Source organism: Lampris incognitus, chromosome 12, assembly GCF_029633865.1.
Source record: "Lampris incognitus isolate fLamInc1 chromosome 12, fLamInc1.hap2, whole genome shotgun sequence".
Classification (NCBI taxonomy): Eukaryota; Metazoa; Chordata; class Actinopteri; order Lampriformes; family Lampridae; genus Lampris; species Lampris incognitus.
Genome location: NC_079222.1, coordinates 31,046,123 through 31,064,459, shown reverse-complemented (window position 1 = coordinate 31,064,459; position 18,337 = coordinate 31,046,123). Strand labels below are relative to the sequence as shown.

Genomic DNA, 18,337 nt, shown 5'->3' with positions numbered 1-18,337 from the left:
CGGCTACATCTCATCATCCCACCTCTCTCTATAGACAGCCCATTTATCTTCCTGTTGCTGCTCCCTGCATCCCTCTCTCCCTCGCTCCCCTCGGCACGCACACAGCTCCATCCTCCTTTAGTCTAAATCCATCTACACATCTATCACTCTTTAGACTAGGACACATCCATCTCTCCCCTCCTACAAGTCTCGCTCTCGCTTTCCGGTTGATGCAGTTGCACCCAACGTCTCCATTTCCCTTCTCTTGTTACCCCTCCGGTAGTCTTCATCGTTTCTTCCTTAATCAGCTCCACTGCATTCATCTCTTGTTTTTTTTTTTTGTAAGTTTTTTTTAGTGAGTAAAGGCCTTTTCCTGTATTCCTAGACCCGGGATGACCACAATTCAAGAAAACATTATCTCCCCTATTTTTTTCTTCGTATAGAGCAGGGCAGGTATTTCATTTCCTTTGGTGTTTTTCTCTATATTTCACTTGGATGATAGAAAAGAGGAAAGATAAACATTTGTTTGCTGCCAAAGAAATAATCTGCACTATGACGGATTACTCCAGTCTCAATGGAACAGAATTTTTTTTTTACAATGTCACTAAACACGAAACAAAATCATTACACGAGCAGGCAGAGTTGCTAAATTTAGCTGTACCCCAGATAGTTAACTCTCTCTCTCTCTCTCTCTCTCTCTCTCTCAATATATATATATATATTCCTATTTTTTGGGGGGATTTTTCCTCCCTTTTTCTCCCCAATTGTATCCAGCCAATTGCCCCACTCTTCCGAGCTTTGCCAGTCCCCCCCCCCCCCCCGGCTGATCCGGGGAGGGCTGCAGATGACCACATGCCTCCCCCAATACACGTGGAGTCGCCAGCCGCTTCTTTTCACTTGACAGTGAGGAGTTTCGCCAAGGGGACGTAGCACGTGGGAAGATCACTCTATTCCCCCCAGTTACCCCCCCCCCAAAAACAGGCGCCTCGACTGTTCAGAGGAGGCACTAGTGCAGCGACCAGCATACATATCCACATCCGGCTTCCCACCCGCTAACACAGCCAATCGTGTCTGTAGGGACGCCCGACCAAGCCGGAGGTAACACGGGGATTCGAACCGGCGATCCCCTTGTTGGTAGGCGACGGAATGGACCGCTACGCTACTCAGACGCCCTCTCTCTATATATACATATTCCTATCTAAAACAAGAGCACTCGAAAAGCGCAAACTCTGCCAAGGCCGAGCAGTTCCCCCCAGTAACATCTCAAAACCAAACTTACTTTAGCTCCTTTGTGGGGGTGATAACTACAAAGTCCACAAAGTACACAAAGCATGCGGGTAAGCTGAACATTTTGGTAAAGTGGTAATGGTGGCTTACGATGGTTTTATGAAATTAATGCCATCATCAGTCCTCTCCAATCCAGAAGATTCCCAACATTTTGCCATTCATGTCAAAATCTAAAAGCATACAGTATTTAGTCACCAAATTATATCAGCTGTTCATTTTTCTGTTGTCTGCTTGTTCTCAAATGTTTGTGTGAATCAAAAAAAGTTGAATCAGTTCATCTGGATACAGCATCTATTGACAGATACATTTCATCACTCATCTAAATGACTCCTAGTTTGTGTGTCCACTGGAGCACAAACCAGGAGTCATCAGGAAGCTGCACCACTGAGCTGACAACGTGCCCACCCACACAGCGGTGATTCCATATGCGATGGGAGTGTCGGAAAAGCTGAGATGCGTATTTTCCAAACACCGTGTCTCAGTTGCTTTCAAACCCCAAAACACACTGCGCCAGAAGTTGGTCCACTCCAAGGATCGGGTCCCCTGGCACAAACAGAGCAATATAGTGCATGCTGTTAAGTGCCAGGAGCATTGCCGTGACTTGTAGGTTGGGGAAAGTCAACAGATGCTGGCCAACAGAATGGCACAACACAAGAAGAGCTAACACGGCAGGCCAGGACTCCACAGTCTACACCATCTACAGGCCAGTGGCCACTCTTTCAAGGATGATGATGTGCTCATCCTTGATAGGAAGGAGTTCTGGTTTGAACGGGGAGTCAAAGAGGCCATCTATGTGAAGAGGGAAAAACCATCCCTGAACCGAGTTGGCTAAGGGCTCTGACACACGGCCAGTGTCGTGCCGTCGGTGAGTGTCTGTGAACCATAGTTTTTGCGGTGTATCCCGCACCGTCAGCACTAGCCGGACCCTTGTCGGCAGCTTTTCGGCCGATTCAGCACATCGAATTGGTGGAGCCTGTCGGTGAGAGAGATCACTCTGATTGGCTGTTCAGCTTAGCGAATCAGTGTAGAACGTACATGCTAGTTAGCCGTCGGCTGCAGCCTTTGCGGTGTGTTCAAATGCTACTTTTTGGCCCAGACGGCAGGCGACGTGAGGCGACGCAACCGTCGGCCTTCGTCACCACTAGTCGGTTTGGTGTGTCTGGGCCCTAAGAGTACATCTGTTGCCATCTTACAATGCTGTGACTGCAAACATTCCCAAATCCTCTGTGAATAGCACACATGGCCACTGTAACTCCAGTTAATGGCCACGCCCATATTTGTATATGAAACTGGTCGTTGGTTTCGGTCGTTATGTAGCTGTATTGTTTATAAGGGTTGGGGTACCTGCAGCCAGCCAGACTGAAGAAGTCACTTAGATGAGTGATGAAATGTATCTGTCAATAAACAATGTATCCAGATGAACTGATTCAACCTTCTTTGATGTTCTTTCCTGGATTACTGAGCATGCAACAAGACATTTGTGTGAATAAATCTGTTTGCCGGAGATATCTTGCTGAAGGCAGATGAGCAAGAGCTAAATCACACCCTTCATGACGGAGGTGAAGTGGACCATTACAGAGGGGAAACGTCCTTCAACATTAAAAGACTTGTCAGTATCCATATGAGAGTAACCTCGTATTTACAGCCACTCAAATAGAAAAGGAGAATAACTCAGGACTATGTGAGTGGGGAAAAGTAAAATTATATAGCTTAGTTGGGAGTATTACAAGCATTCCTTAACTTGTCATCCCCAGAAGAGCGATATAAAACGAGGGATGCAAAACAGAACCGTTCACTACACAAACCACGGCCCAGTTAGCACATGTGAGCCGCAGTTTTTCGGTTGCACAAGGAAACAAAAGTTGTTAGGTTGTGTGCATGCAGGACGGTCCCTTCCCTGTCCCTGGAGAGGAGCTGTCCAATAAACTGTCGGTGTACCAATGACGAGTCACGTAGGCTGACCCGGAAAGAGGGAAACAGAATGGAGGCTAAGAGGCAAGAACACAGTGTGGAGATGGCATGGGGGAGAGAAAGTGTAACGCTTGAGGACGCACCGTCGTCTCTTAAGTCAGATGTGTGGGGACACTTTGGATTCAGCAGTGACTACAGCAGCGAGGGCGCGAAGGTCATCAACAAAAAAGAGACTGTTTGCAAGCACTGCTTGACACGTGTGTGGCATGCTAACGGTAATACATCTAACATGATGGGGCATCCACACCGGCATCACCCAAACATATCCCTGGCTGGAACGAGGAGAGAGGCGGACTTGAAGGGGCGTCCGGGAGGCATGGCGGTCTCTTTTGCTGCCTACCAACACAAGGATCGCCGGTTCGAATCCCCGTGTTACCTCCAGCTTGATCGGGCGTCCCTACAGACACAATTGGCCGTGTCTGCGGGTGGGAAGCCGGATGTGGGTATGTGTCCTGGTCACTGTACTAGCGCCTCCTCTGGTCGGTCGGGGCGCCTGTTCGAGGGAAAGGGGGAACTGGGGGGAATAGCGTGATCCTCCAACGCAGTATGTCCCCCTGGCGAAACTCCTCACTGTCAGGTGAAAAGAAGTGGCTGGCGACTCCACATGTATCGGAGGAGGCATGTGGTAGTCTGCAGCCCTCCCCAGATCAGCAGAGGGGGTGGAGCAGCGACCGGGATGGCTCGGAAGGGTGGGGTAATTGGCCGGAAACAATTAGGGAGAAAAAGGTGGGGGGAAAAATAGTCGGACTTGATAGGGAAGAAACAACAAACTCTTCCCACTGTCTTTCAGAGGACCTACCAGACAAATTAGTAACCAAAGCTCTCAGGGTCTTCACAGCTAAAGGTTTACCACCACTTTCAGTTGTTAGTGATGCAGGATTTCACAAGTTGGTGAAAAAGCTTGAGCCACTTTATACTCTGCCCCCCCTGCACGCACTTTCCTACGAAGTAATCACTGAGCTGAGGGAAGTGAGAACGAACTGGGTCAAACCCCCGACACAGCTCTCACCAGCGACGGTCGGACCTCCTGGGCGACTGAGAGTTACCTGACCATGAGGGTTCATTATGTTTAGAACTGGGAGATGAAAACTGCAGTGTTACAGACACGTCGCCTGCATGAGAGCCATACAAGCTCACACTCAGCTGACGAACTGGTGAACGCAGGCTGAGGTTATGTTGTACTTCATCTTGTGAGAAACGTAGTTATACTGGAAGTACATTATGTTTGGTTTAAATAGGAGGCAAAGTGGCACTTTTACTGGGCAGAGTATCCATCCATTATCCAAGCCGCTTATCCTAATCAGGGTCGCGGGATGCTGGAGCCTATCCCAGTAGCCACTGGGCGGCAGGCAGGGAGACGCCCTGGACAGGCCGCCAGTCCATCACAGGGACGACACACACACACCTAGGGACAATTTAGTATGGCTGATTCACCTGACCTACATGTGTTTGGACTGTGGCAGGAAACCGGAGCACCCGGAGGAAACCCACACAGACACGGGGAGAACATGCGAACTCCACACAGAGGACGACCGGGGGTGACCCCCAAGGTTTGGACTACCCCGGGGTTCGAACCCAGGACCTTCTTGCTGTGAGGCGACCGTGCTAATCACTGCACCACCATGCCACCCTGGAAAGAGTATCTGTTTATATATTGTTTTTTTATTGTTAATGTTTGAATGGAAAATGTTATTTCTGCAAATAAGACAAAATACCGAGAAAACAATGGAAATGGTAGTTTTTCTTCTCCCTAATGTGTAAAAAACAAAACAAAAACAAAATCAAGACCCAACCAAGAACCACATTACAAACTGAACAGTGGGCTTGTTGAACCATTGCACCCCTAATATACTATATATATAGTATATATCAGCATGGATACAGGAAAAAAGATAAAAAAGAGAGAGAGAGAGAGAGAGAAAGACGGACAGATAGGTAGATATAAGACAATAGAAACAAACAGGAAGCAAAAGGTGAAAAGAGCAGAGGAAGACATTAAGCAAAGGTCACATGGCCGGATTCGAACTCAGGACACTGCGATCAAGGCTGAGCCCCGATAGCACACATTTATCTGACCGAGCCATCAAGACGCCCTCGGTCTCTAGTTTTGATAAACAAATTTTCCCTTTTCTTCTACCTCCCTCCTATCACGTAAAACGGGGGGGAGCTATTTTTTGCTGCAGACCTATTTTAAGACTCCGGCTCCGCTCAGCTCTGTGCCACATGCCAGCGGTTTGAAGGGTACTTTCAACTAACACACACTCTTATACACACACCCAACATCACCCATCCCCTCCATGCCAGCTCCTGTCATCAATTTTCACATCTGCAGTCACTTTCAATTTCCTATCCACACTTTTAGACGGGGGAAAAAGGTAAGCTTTGTTACTAAAACAGTCGTCCTGCTATTTCTGTCCGGCTCTGCAGGGGAGGTGTGGCGCTGAAATGCTGCAGAACCCGTCCCTGTGGTGACGGTAAATATATCTGACGTGGATGGGGACGTGTCCAAAAGCCACAAGATGAGAGGAAAAAGAATGAACATTTGCTAAGGGATGATTCAGAGGAACAGGATATCAAAACACAACCGAAGACTCGGGCTCTAATGTTTGGGGTTCAGGTTCGGGACAACAGCCTGCATGATCATGAAGGTGATCTGTATGAACTAGAATAGAAAACAGAGCTGGAGTTGCATCCACAATATCACTGAACAAGCTTGTAATTTTTTCTCTACCCCCCCCCCCTCTACCTAACTGTACTTGGCCAATTACCCTATTTCCCAGGCCGTCCCGGTCGCTGCTCCACCCCCTCTGCCGATCCGGGGAGGGCTGCAGACTACCACATGCCTCCTCCCATACATGTGGAGTCGCCAGCCGCTTCTTTTCAGCTGACAGTGAGGAGTTTCACCAGGGGGACGATCACACTATTCCCCCCTGTCCCCCCTGAACAGGTGCCCCGACCAACCAGAGGAGGCGCTAGTGCAGCGAACAGGACACATACCCACATCCGGCTCCCCACCCTGACCAAGCTGGGGGTAACATGGGGATTTGAACCAGCGATGCCCGTGTTGGTAGGCAACGGAATAGACCGCCATGCCACCAGGACACCCTGATATGCTTATAATTTAATCGTTTATGCCCAGTTTTGTCTGGGCAATAGCAGTATGTTACACACCTAATACCACCGATGTCGGGGCAACTGAGCTTTAAAGTGCAGAAACCGTCAGAGGGAAGATTCTGGAAAACGGCCGCAGGTGTAAAATGTGCAGGTATGTTGTGATGTTAACATTTCTTGGCGAGTTTAATATCTAAAAGGATTAAAATGCTTTTGGTAGATGAAGAGCAGTTTAGTAATGATGTCAGGAATACCTTCCTAATTTCATTTATCTTTAGATGAAGTGGGATTTAAAATGAAATACAGATCATTAGTGTGAGGCATGCTTGTGCCTTACAGTGCAGGAAGGGCTCTCCGGCAGTGGGGGGAACAAATCTTGTATGTGAAATAACAAACAAAGAAAAGTTTCAGGGAAACTAGGATGGATGAGCAAAATCTTGAGATTTCATCTCTCAGTAGAAACAGATGAAAATGTTACTTATATGGCGAAATAAGTGAATATATCAATGTGCCATCAACTGTCAGCCCGCTCAAACAGAAAAAAATTAAGTTTAAACATTATTTATATGATTCTATTTTCTTTTTTTATTTTAAAAATATGTTTACTTAGCAATTTATCTTTAACAAATACAGTCCATACCTGTTTGTATTCCCCAATAATAGAGCCCTTCTTCTTAATCTCGGACTCGGACTTGTCCAGCTCCCGTCTGCACATCTCCTTCAACTGCGGAAACACAAACACACAAACACACACAAATGAACACACAAACACAGTTTGGCATACTGATTGGCCATTGCACAGGACTGAGTCCAAGGGCAGGAGCCGTGTCAGCGGCCCCGGGGACCATGTGTTTCTAAAGCACCTGTCATGGACAGACAGGTACTTGCCGAACGGAGCCTGAGGGCAAAGTCGTGTCACAAAACTGTGTACTCATTCAATCTTATTAGTGTGCTCACACACAACACACACACACACACACACACACACATTTATACAGATACACAAAGGTAGATCTTGAAAGCAAAGCATTGCTGACTGAACCAAAACCAATAGGTTTATCTGTTAGCATGGTAGTAGTACTACCACTACTACTACTACTACTACCACTACTACTACCACTACTACCACCACTACTACTACTACTACTACTACTACTACGACCACTACTACTACTACTACTACTACTACTACTACTACTGCTTTCAACTGCTCCTGTTAGGAGTCACCACAGCGGATCATCCGTTTCCATTTCTTCCTGTCTTCTGCATCTTCCTCTGTCACACGAGTCACCTGCATGTCCTCTCTCACCTGCCGACCTGCCGGGGGGGACACCTCGTGAGGAGTGGGGGCCCTCCCAGCGGGCGCCATACCTGGGGAAATCCGCGAGAACAGCCCAGCACTCTTCCAGAGTCGCCTCCGTGGCGCCGCCGTACCCCAGTCCCCTCCGCGCACCCACCTTCTGGCGTGGGTGTCGGACGCCGCCCCTCGAAGACGGCTCCTGACCGCCGTGATGCACCGTAAAAAATGCACTGTAGACGGGGACGGGGCCGCACGTGCCGCGGCGACTGCTCCCCCGGCCGCGGCGCGAGCCCAGCCCTGCTTCGCACCCCAGCTCAACCGACCCAGCCCTTAGAGCCAATCCTTATCCCGAAGTTACGGATCTGCCGACCTCCCTTACCTGCCTTGATCTAACACGCCAGAGCCTGTTCCCCTTGGAGACCTGCTGCAGATATGGGTATGGTCTGGCGTGAGATTTACACCTTCTCCCGGATTTTCAAAGGCCGGCGAGGACTCACCGGACGCCACCGGAACCGCAACGCTTTCCAGGCATCGTGGTTCTGACTTTAAGTTCCCTGTGTGTATCTGTTAGCATACAGGGAACTTAAAGACGAAAAACCTCAAGAAGACCTGGGCAAACCAAGACCATCCAAGATGAACCAACATCCTATGATTTTGAGGACTCGACTCTGGAGAGTGTATCTCGTAAAAATAAAAATTGAGGTTAGAGAGCCGAAACGTGCTGTGTTTCAATCATTTAACAAGGACAGACGTACATCCATCCACCCATCCATCCATCCCTCCATTATTCAAGCCGCTTATCCAAATTAGGATCACGGGATGCTGGAGCCTATCCCAGCAGTCATTGGGCGGAAGGCGGGGAGACATCCTGGACAGGTCACCAGTCCAACGCAGGGCCCACACATTCACACCTAGGGACAATCTAGTAAGTCCGATCCATCTGATCTACACGTCTTTGGACTGTGGGAGGAAACCCACGCAGACACGGGGAGAACACGCAAACGCCACACAGAGGATGACCCGGGACGACCCCCAAGGTTGGACTACCCCGGGGCTCGACCCCAGGACCTTCTTGCTGTGAGGTGACCGCGCTAACCACTGGGCCACCGTGCCGCCACAGAGGTACATTTATTAATTTAAATGGAGCATAACAATGGTGAGAGATCGGACATATGCGACGTTTTGTCAGTCAGAGAGCCACTTATTCGACCTCTGCATGAGGCCTGAGCTTTAGTGAAAAACATCGCAGCCTTCACGGTATAACAGTCTTTTACCTGTATCATCCACACTGCAGGCCCTTCTCCCTGCTTATCTTCATGCACTACGTACAAGACATTTCAGCCCTCAAAGCTTATGAGAAGCACAAGGCTCCACTGACTCCGGTTAGGGAAGTCATCAAGCCAAACTACTCACCTCTCCTGTCAGCCTACCCTCATAATGAGGAACAAGCTTATACTGTGTGCCACGCGGCACCAAAATACTGTTTAAGCCGTTTCAGGGCTTCACTGGGCTGAGGCTCACGAGAAACCCTCCCTCCGAGGGCGCTGTTTGTGTTTGGGTTTGGGTTTAACAAATATTGACAGGTTCAGTTTGGACGGTGCTCCAGTTTTAAACCCGGGTGGCTGCTGACCTGTGCAGACTCCTCCTCCAGCCGTCTATTCTCGTCCTCCGAGTCCACCAGCTTCTGTTTGGTAATCAGCAGTTCCTTGTTCAGAGCATCTGCTTTTTCTTCAGCCTGGAACCAACAAACGTACACACAGTAAAACGCGTAAGTAAACAAACAGAAACAGAAATATACAAAGGTACACACATTTCCACATTTACACAGCATGCATCTACCTACTACACAAACAATCTTTGGGTGCCGGAGTCATTACATAGCAAAAAAGGGTCCTTTATATCACTTATCTCTTTAGATCTCATGTTGTTATGTTTATACTGTCTAACTCCTGATGAGGAGGGGTGTCCGGGTGGCGGGGTGGTCTATTCCATTGCCTACCAACAAGGGGATCGCTGGTTCGAATGCCCGTGTTACCGCCGGCTTGGTTGGGTGTCCCTACAGACACAAGTGTCCGTGTCTGCAGGTGGGAAGCCGGGTGTGGGTATGCGTCCTGGTCACTGCACTAGCGCCTCCTCTGGTTGGTCGGTCGAGGCGCCTGTTCGGGGGGGGGGGGACTGGGGGGAATAGCGTGATCCTCCCACATGCTACGTCCCCCTGGTGAAACGCCTCACTGTCAGGTGAAAATAAGCGGCTGGCGACCCCACATGTGAGGAGGCAGAGGGGGTAGAGCAGCAATCGGGTAATTGGCCAAGTACAATTGGGGAGAAAAAGGGAAAAAAACAAGACAAAAAAAAACAACTCCTGATTAAGATAAAAACATATGCTGGCTGCTCTGATGGCCGAGCGGAATAAACCGCCGTTCTTGCAACCCGCTCGTCATGTGGCCGGGAGGTTCGTATCCCAGACTCGCCGTAACCGGTCACAGCCAGAGCGTCCACAGGGTCAGGCGTTCATTAGGCCACCCTTACCCGAGGGATGGTGGGTGGAGATCGGTGTAGTGTTCGGGGACTCGTCGTTCTCCAGCGACCCCTCTGGCCCATCCGGGCGCCTGCAGCCAAGCAACCGAAAGCATTCTCCCTACGCCTCCTTCGCGGCCTGAAGGTGATGCAATCCATGCGAGGCTTCAGCGTGTAAAATAGCAAGAGCAGCCGACACGAGTTTGAAGGAAGCTGGTGTTACGACTATCTCCTTCCTGTGGCAACGTGAGCCAGGGGAGTTATTCGACAAGAGTTCCGGCCATGTGCCATTGGGATAAGGGGATAAACTACAAATAAATTTATATATTAAAAAACAAAAACAAAAAAAACCCCCAACATTTGCTGTGGGGGCCCTTGTGAACACTCCCTTGCTAATAAGGGCATTTTGAGATAATTGCTCAGTCTCAAAGAAGAGCACGGGGGGGGGGGGGGGCGGCACGGCTCAGGAGGTAGAGCGGGTCATCTAGTAATCGGAAGGTTGCTGGTTCGATCCCCAGCTCCTCCAGAGAGCGTGTCCAAGTGTCCTTGTGCAAGACACTGAACCCCGAACTGCCCATGGTGAGCAGGTTGGCTCTTTGCATGGCAGCCTCCTCCATCAGTGTATGGATGTGTGGGTGTGAATGGGTGAATGTGAGGCGTACACTGTAAAGCACTTTGAGGGGTCGATGGACTAGAAAAGCGCTCTATAAATGCAGTCCATCTACCATTTAGAGCGAGTCCCACGTGAACACGAAAGCTGTGGTCAGGTTCGATGAGTGAATAAGCCCGTCTCCGTCCCTTTTTCCTGCACACACACCGTGTAACTAGTCTTTCTGTTTCTGAGGCTCTTCTGCAGAAATACCCACACTGCCAAGCTGTACTCTGTAGAGGCACATCGGGCACATGTTGGCCACACGCAGGGGGGTTGGGGGGTGGGGGGCATTCTTGCACAAACACACACACAAGCGTCCGTCCTCTGTTACTTACGTTGTCGAGGTCCTTGCGCAGGGCGATCTTGCTGCTGACCAGCTCATGAGCCAGGTCGTCGTTTTCCTGCTCCAGCCGCATGTTCGCCTCCTGCAGGCGCCGATTCTCTCGCTGGCCGGACCAAAAAAAAAAAAAAGGTGTGACAGAGGAAGAAGAGTTGAAACAGGCAAATGAACAGAGACAGGAAATAGAAATGAAGACTAAAGAAAAGAGTAGGATACAGCGCAACACAACAAGACAAGTGTAATCCTCAAGTTGTCGAGAGGGGGGAGAAGAGGAGGGAGAAAAGTGACGCAATAACAAGGCACGGAAAAGGAGCCGTTCAATGGGTCGGAAAATAAGGTCGCGTCCACGCTTCTCTCCCTGGCACCCAGCCTTTGCACTATGAAAGTATATGTGTAATATAACACCCTACACGTTTGTCATCTTTAATAGTTAACGGACCAGGTGACAGTGCGTCACGCGGCCTGTAATGTTTAACTGTGGGTAAATAGTGAACACGGCCACCACTAAGCCGGATTAAAAATTGACAGGTGAACTAATTCCACTGCGTAACACAACAGTAAGACACATTAACATTATAATTTAACACATTCCACTTAACAAAAGAAAAAAAAAAGTGCAATTTTGTGAAGTGTCAAAAAGCACAAGGGATTGTGAAGCCCTGTTATTCATCCTTTTAAGGGCAAATGCTGAAAAAAAAGTGGATGTGTTTAACCTTTTCTTATTGTTTCGTGTTAGTTTATTTTAAAACAACAATCAGCTCAATATTTAAAATCAGAGTAAATTGTTCAGTCATAGGATGTAGTCGAGAAATGCACATGTTCTGATAAAAAAACACTCCACAATGTCAAAAATTACTGTTATTTTAACCAATTACCCACTATCTTCATTGGGTTTATTATTGAAATGGGTTTAACTGATTGAAAACATTCAACTTGTGCTATCTGAAAATCAGCGAACCATGATTCATCTCATCTCATCTCATCTCATCTCTTCTTATCTCATCTCATCTCACTTCTCCAGGGTTGTGGCGGCAGCAAGCTAAGTAGGGCACTCCAGACGTCCCTCTCCCTCCAGCTCCTCCTGGGGGATCCCAAGGCGTTCCCAGGCCAAATTGGACATGTAGTCCCTCCAGCAAGTTCTGGGTCTACCCCGTGTTCTCCACCCAGTTGGACGTGCCCGGAAAACCTCCAAAGGAAGGCACCCAGGAGGCATCCTGATCAGATGCCCGAACCACCTCAACTGGCTCCTTTTGACACAAAGGAGCAGCGGCTCTACTCCGAGCTCCCTCTGGATGTTCGAGCTCCTCACCCTATCTCTATGGCTGAGCCCAGACACCCTATGGAGGAAACTAATTTCAGCCGCTTGTATCTGTGATCTCACCCTTTCGGTCACTACGCAAAGCTCATGACCACAGGTGAGGGTTGGGATGAAGACTGACTGGTACATAGAGATCTTGGCCTTCCGGCTCAGCTCCCGCATCACAAGAGCTTTTGAATATTTACCTCGTATCGCTCAATGGGGGCCTCTTGCTGCTCCTGCTGCTCCCTCATGGTGTGATACTCCTTTTCAAACTTCTTTAGCTTCTTCTGGCTAATCTGCAGGAGGGGAGAAGAAGAAACAGAGCGGACATGAGGCATAAAACTCATGAATTCTAACAAACAACTGGTCTGCATAAAAAATGGCTGCTATGAACATTGTCAGAGGTCTCACGCGCCATTTTAAGGTGTTCGGCCAAGCAACTGGCCTTACACCAACTGTCTGGACACAGGCTGTTCCTCTTCAATATTTCACATTAAAGCAGCTCCTCAAACCCCAATTAATGAAAAAGACATCAGTGCCGGAAGGTAAGAACGTCTGGGAGGTGGGAGCCATAACAACGTGACAGTGAAGCACAAGAGCTTCACATCTTTTCCTTTTTTTTGTGTGTCTTTTTTGGATTTTTCCCCTTTACTCCCCAATCGTATTCGGCCAATTACTCCGCTCTTCCGAGCCGTCCGGTTGCTGCTACCGATCCAGGGAGGGCTGCAGACTACCACATGCCTCATAGGATACATGTGGAGTCGCCAGCCGCTTCTTTTCACCTGACAGTGATGAGTTTCGCCAGGGGGACGTAGCGTATGGGAGGATCACGCTATTCCCACCAGTCCCCGCACCCCCCCGAACAGGTGCCCCGACTGACCAGAGGACGCGCTAGTGCAGCAACCAAGAAACGTACCCACATCCGGCTTCCCACCTGCAGACATGGTCAATTGTGTCTGTAGAGACGCCCGACCAAGCCGTAGGTAACACGGGGATTCGAACCGGTGATCCCCGTGTTGGTAGGCAACGGAATAGTCCGCCACGCCACCCGGACGCCCACAACTTTTACTTAAAGGTAACCAGTGACTTCCTTGACCACTAATGGTGCTAATAAAGCACAGTAAGAGAAGCGGGTTCCCTGTATTGACTGTACCACATCTTCTTCCAGCGCGAGCACAAGGTGTCACGTACACACCATGAGAACGAGGGTGACAAATCACCACACATCTGCAGACATGGTACACAACGAAACACAAGAAGAAATAGAAGACAACATGTTGACAAGAGGACGTTTTGTTTGGATTCATCAATCAGGGCAGGACCTTTATCCAGTACATTTAACTACAGTGGAAATCGCTCACAGTGATCACATCCGTCCAGGCTGGTATGCTCATTATAAATCACTGCAAATCAATATAGTCCAACACTTAAGTGAAGTCACGTGTTTTGTTGTTGTTTTTTTCCCCGAACTGATAAAAATCAATAAAATAACAGATTAAAACCACAGAATTTTCAGTGCCAAAACATTAAACATAACACTCAGAGGCCTTCATTGATTTCAATGCAAGAAACCCATGAAACTACAGCGAGTAATCAATATCTCAAGACTTATTGGTTATTCATTGGACTGCACCCTGAGCCAGCCTCTGGTATGAGCCAAGTCCTGAAAAATGACTAACTTGTGGGGCACTTCCGTAGCCGAATGGTTACCTACCACATGGCCACATGGTCGAAACCGTCACTGGTTCGATTTAAACCAGCGACCTTTGTTGTATGTCATACCCCCCTCCCTTCTCGCTCTCTCTCCCATTTCCTGTCTGCCTTTCACCGTCACTGTCTAATAAAGGTTAAAAAAAAAAGACAACAATGACTAGTTTGTGTATATGCCTGCAGGTGATGGACATGTTCTGGGTGGGTGGAGGACGTCATGAAACGCGCAACCCTCAGTTCACTTCAATTGTGTCATACAATCTCAGGTTCAGCACCAGTCTATATGACCCACCTGCCTAATCACCTAACTGCATTGGCAGAAGTGGGATGACACGGCCTGACATGTGTGTTCTCATGTGTGGTTGATCTCTGGGATTATTTGTTCCTACACTGTGCTCTATAAATGGGAGACAGAAAAAGATGGAGAAAGAACAAGAGGTCACAGAGGACAGGAGGTGTCTCATCCATCTCCCCCTCTCTCTGTCCTTCTCCACCTGCTGCCTCTCTCTGGAGAGTCAGAGGGGCCTTTTAAAAAACAGTCTGCCTCTCTGTCTCTCTGTCTCTCTCTCTCTCTCTCTCTCTCTCTCTTGTCTACAAAGGACAGACAGCTGGGTCTGCAGTAGTCACTATTAAGACCACCATTTGAGTAGCTTTTACAGCTGTGACCATTTTTTTTATTTATCATTTACTTATTACTTATTTTTGGATGTAGTGCAATGGCGGCAAGGCATATTGAAATATGAATGGCTGCTGAAGAAACACAAATGTTGAAATGTCTTCAAATGTTCTGAAAACCATTCCTTGCCCACTTGGATGAAGCCAAAGTGAAGAAACTTTGAATCAACGGTGTGAAACTTCTGTGATTTCTATATCTGTAACTATGATAGAAATTCACATCTTTCCATGTTTAGAACAACACTTCACCACTTTTCCAATTTATCAAATCTCTAAATTCAATATATCATGTCAAAGACATCAAACATGTCAGACTCAATCAACTTGGTAAGGTTAACCTACAAAAATAATTAACCTAATTAACTTACAAAAATTAATTAACCTACATAATAAACCTACAATAACCTAAAAAATTTAACCTACAAAAAGAAAAATAAGCTCAGACATAAACAAAACACGCATGTCACACGTTTAATTAAACACATATCCACACAAATTAACAAAGACACACACAGAGACACAGCACTAGATGCTCAAAAACACCTGTCAAATATTTGTCAGGTATGAACACCAGGTGTAATATAAATGATACAAATGAAAATATTCCATTTATATTTCCAAGGGAATAACGTTTAATGTGATATTACTTATTTATTTGTGTTACGTTACAATGATGCCCCCTTCTGGTATAACCTGGCTATTACTGGTTGGTTCGAGTTGGCTGCCTGCTACCACAGTCGTTCCCTTTCCGTGATGATTGTGGCGAAGACGGTTCGTCAAAATATGATCACACCGCATGGAGACCAGACAGTTGTTAAAGTTTATTTTGCTTATTTTTATCGAATATATTGATGCTAGCTGAACACGTTCTGCAATGCTAGCTAATGAGCTGCGAATGGCTGTCACGAACATTATAAACAAACTTCTGACTGTATTTTATTTTCACCTACAGGAGCTGGAGTACTGTACATACTAGAACTGGAACCGGACCAACTGCTATTTGATTCATTGCCAGACATTCATAAACGGGACATTTGTCCCCTGAACCCGACGCATCTGCCTGGGTTTGGTTTCTGCTTTGGAGTCGTGATCAGAATATAGAAGCTACACGCGCGACGACGCACAAACTGCGTCATTCATTCTGTTGTGTTTTTATTGGCTGCTCTTAGCACGAGGCCAAGGTGATGAGCGCCACAGCTCGTGATTGAAGGCGCGCTGAACGTGCGTAGTGTTTTCATCTGCTCACGTGCTTAAACCAACACTGACGGGCCGGCGCCACGCTCCCCAAACCAAGACTGTTAGATGAAGTACTGAACTTTACACAACACGTACAGGGAAACATTTTGACTGTATCACACAGCGCTACCGTTGTCATATGTAATAAACGTGCAACAATGTTAGTTACAAAGAAAAAAATAAAGACAGATGTAGGAAAAAAACTTTAATTCATAGCAGTACAAGCCTGTTCTATGCGTCAACCACTCATACTGCAGTGAATTAAAGCCCCCCCCCCCACATGTACCTTAATGTTCCGCTCATTTGTTCGGCACTTTAATCAACACCATTGATTTTAGAGGAATATATATATATATACACACTGCTCAAAAAAATAAAGGGAACACATAAGCAATGCAATGTAGCTCCAAGTCAATCACACTTTTGAGATATCAACCTGTCCAGTTAGGAAGCAACACTGATTTGTGAATCAATTTCACCTGTTGGTAAATTGTCTAATTTCCACCAGGTGGAAATTAGACAATTTGCAAGACAACCCCTATAAAAGGAATGGATTTGCAGGTGGTGGCCACAGACCATTTGCCTGTCCTCATCTTTTCTGGCCGATCTTTGGTTAGTTTTTCATTTTGCTAGTGCCCTCACCACTAGAGGTGGCATGAGGCGGTATCTGCAACCTACAGAAGTTGCTGAGGTAGTGCAGCTCATCCAGGATGGCACATCAACGCGTGCTGTGGCAAGAAGACTTGATGTGTCTCCCAGCACAGTGTCCAGAGCATGGAGGAGGTACCAGGAGACAGGCCAGTACACCAGGAGAGGTGGAGGGGGCTGCAGGAGGACAACAACCCCGCAGCAGGACCGCTATCTGGTCCTTTCTGCAAGGAGGAACAGGAGGAGCACTGCCGGAGCCCTACAAAACGACCTTCAACAGGTCACTAATGTGCAGGTTTCTGCTCCAACAGTGAGAAACAGAATGCATGAGGATGGTATGCGGGCCCGACGTCCACAATTGGGGCCTGTGCTCACAGCCCAACACCATGCAGTCCGATTGACCTTTGCCAGAGAACATCTTGGTTGGCAGATTCGCCATTGGCGCCCTGTGCTCTTCACAGATGAGAGCAGGTTCACACTGAACACATGTGACAGACGTGAGAGAGTCTGGAGACGCTGTGGAGAACGTTCTGCTGCCTGCAACATCCTCCAGCATGACCGGTTTGGCGGTGGGTCAGTGATGGTCTGGGGAGGCATATCCTTGGAGGGCCGCACAGACCTCTACGTGCTAGCCAGAGGTACCATGACTGCCATTAGGTACCGGGATGAGATCCTCAGACCCCTTGTCAGACCATATGCTGGTGCAGTGGGCCCTGGGTTCCTGCTCATGCATGACAATGCTCGTCCTCATGTGGCCAGAGTGTGTCAGCAGTTCCTGTATGTCGAGGGCATTGATGCTATGGACTGGCCTGCACGTTCCCCAGACCTGAATCCAATCGAACACCTCTGGGACATCATGTCTCGTACCATCCGCCGACGCGATGTCGCACCACAGACTGTCCAGGAGTTGACCGATGCCCTGATCCAGGTCTGGGAGGAGATCCCTCAGGAGACCATCCGTCGTCTCATCAGGAGCATGCCCAGACGTTGTAGGGAGTGCATACAGGCACGTGGAGGCCACACACACTACTGAGCCTCATTTTGAATCGTCTTGAAGAATTTCCACAGAAGTTGGATCAGCCTATGTTCTCATTTTCCACTTTGATTTTGAGTATGATTCTGAATCCAGACCTTACTGGGCTAATGATTTTGATTTCCATTGATAATTCTTAGGTTATTTTCCTCTAAACACATTCTTCTGTCTAATAAAGATTTTCAGCTGAAATATTTCATTCATCGAGGTCTATATTGTGTTTTTAAGTGTTCCCTTTATTTTTTTGAGCAGTGTATATATATATATATATATATATATATGTGTGTGTGTGTGTGTGTGTGTACTATATGTAACATGTTAAACTGTATTTGCAGGTCAAGCATCTGTATGACTGTATGATATAATTTGGTGCAAAATTATACCGGGTGCTCTAATACCTCATCGGGTTACATTATACTGGCTGTTTAAGCTGCGACTTGAATATTGAATATTTGTTTGGCGTGTAACCTTGAATATAATGACTCAGCAAGCAAAACTATTGTATGACAGATTATTCTTTTTTAAGTGTGTTTATTTTGAATGGAAATTTGCAAGTTCAAAAACACATTCATGATAAT

The 18,337-nt window shown here is 47.6% G+C and overlaps 1 protein-coding gene across 2 annotated transcripts in view; it reads right to left on the bottom strand.

The window, feature by feature from the left end:
• LOC130121504 (rab GTPase-activating protein 1) overlaps window positions 1-18,337 on the bottom strand; it is a 213,128-nt gene that overhangs the window by 10,894 nt on the left and 183,897 nt on the right. For both annotated transcript variants that reach the window (XM_056290319.1, XM_056290320.1), the window contains 4 exons: window positions 12,661-12,753; window positions 11,153-11,263; window positions 9,279-9,383; window positions 6,989-7,072 (listed from right to left, as the gene is read on the bottom strand). In XM_056290319.1, coding sequence (XP_056146294.1) covers window positions 6,989-7,072; window positions 9,279-9,383; window positions 11,153-11,263; window positions 12,661-12,753 — 393 coding nt within the window. The remainder of the gene's footprint in view (window positions 1-6,988; window positions 7,073-9,278; window positions 9,384-11,152; window positions 11,264-12,660; window positions 12,754-18,337) is intronic.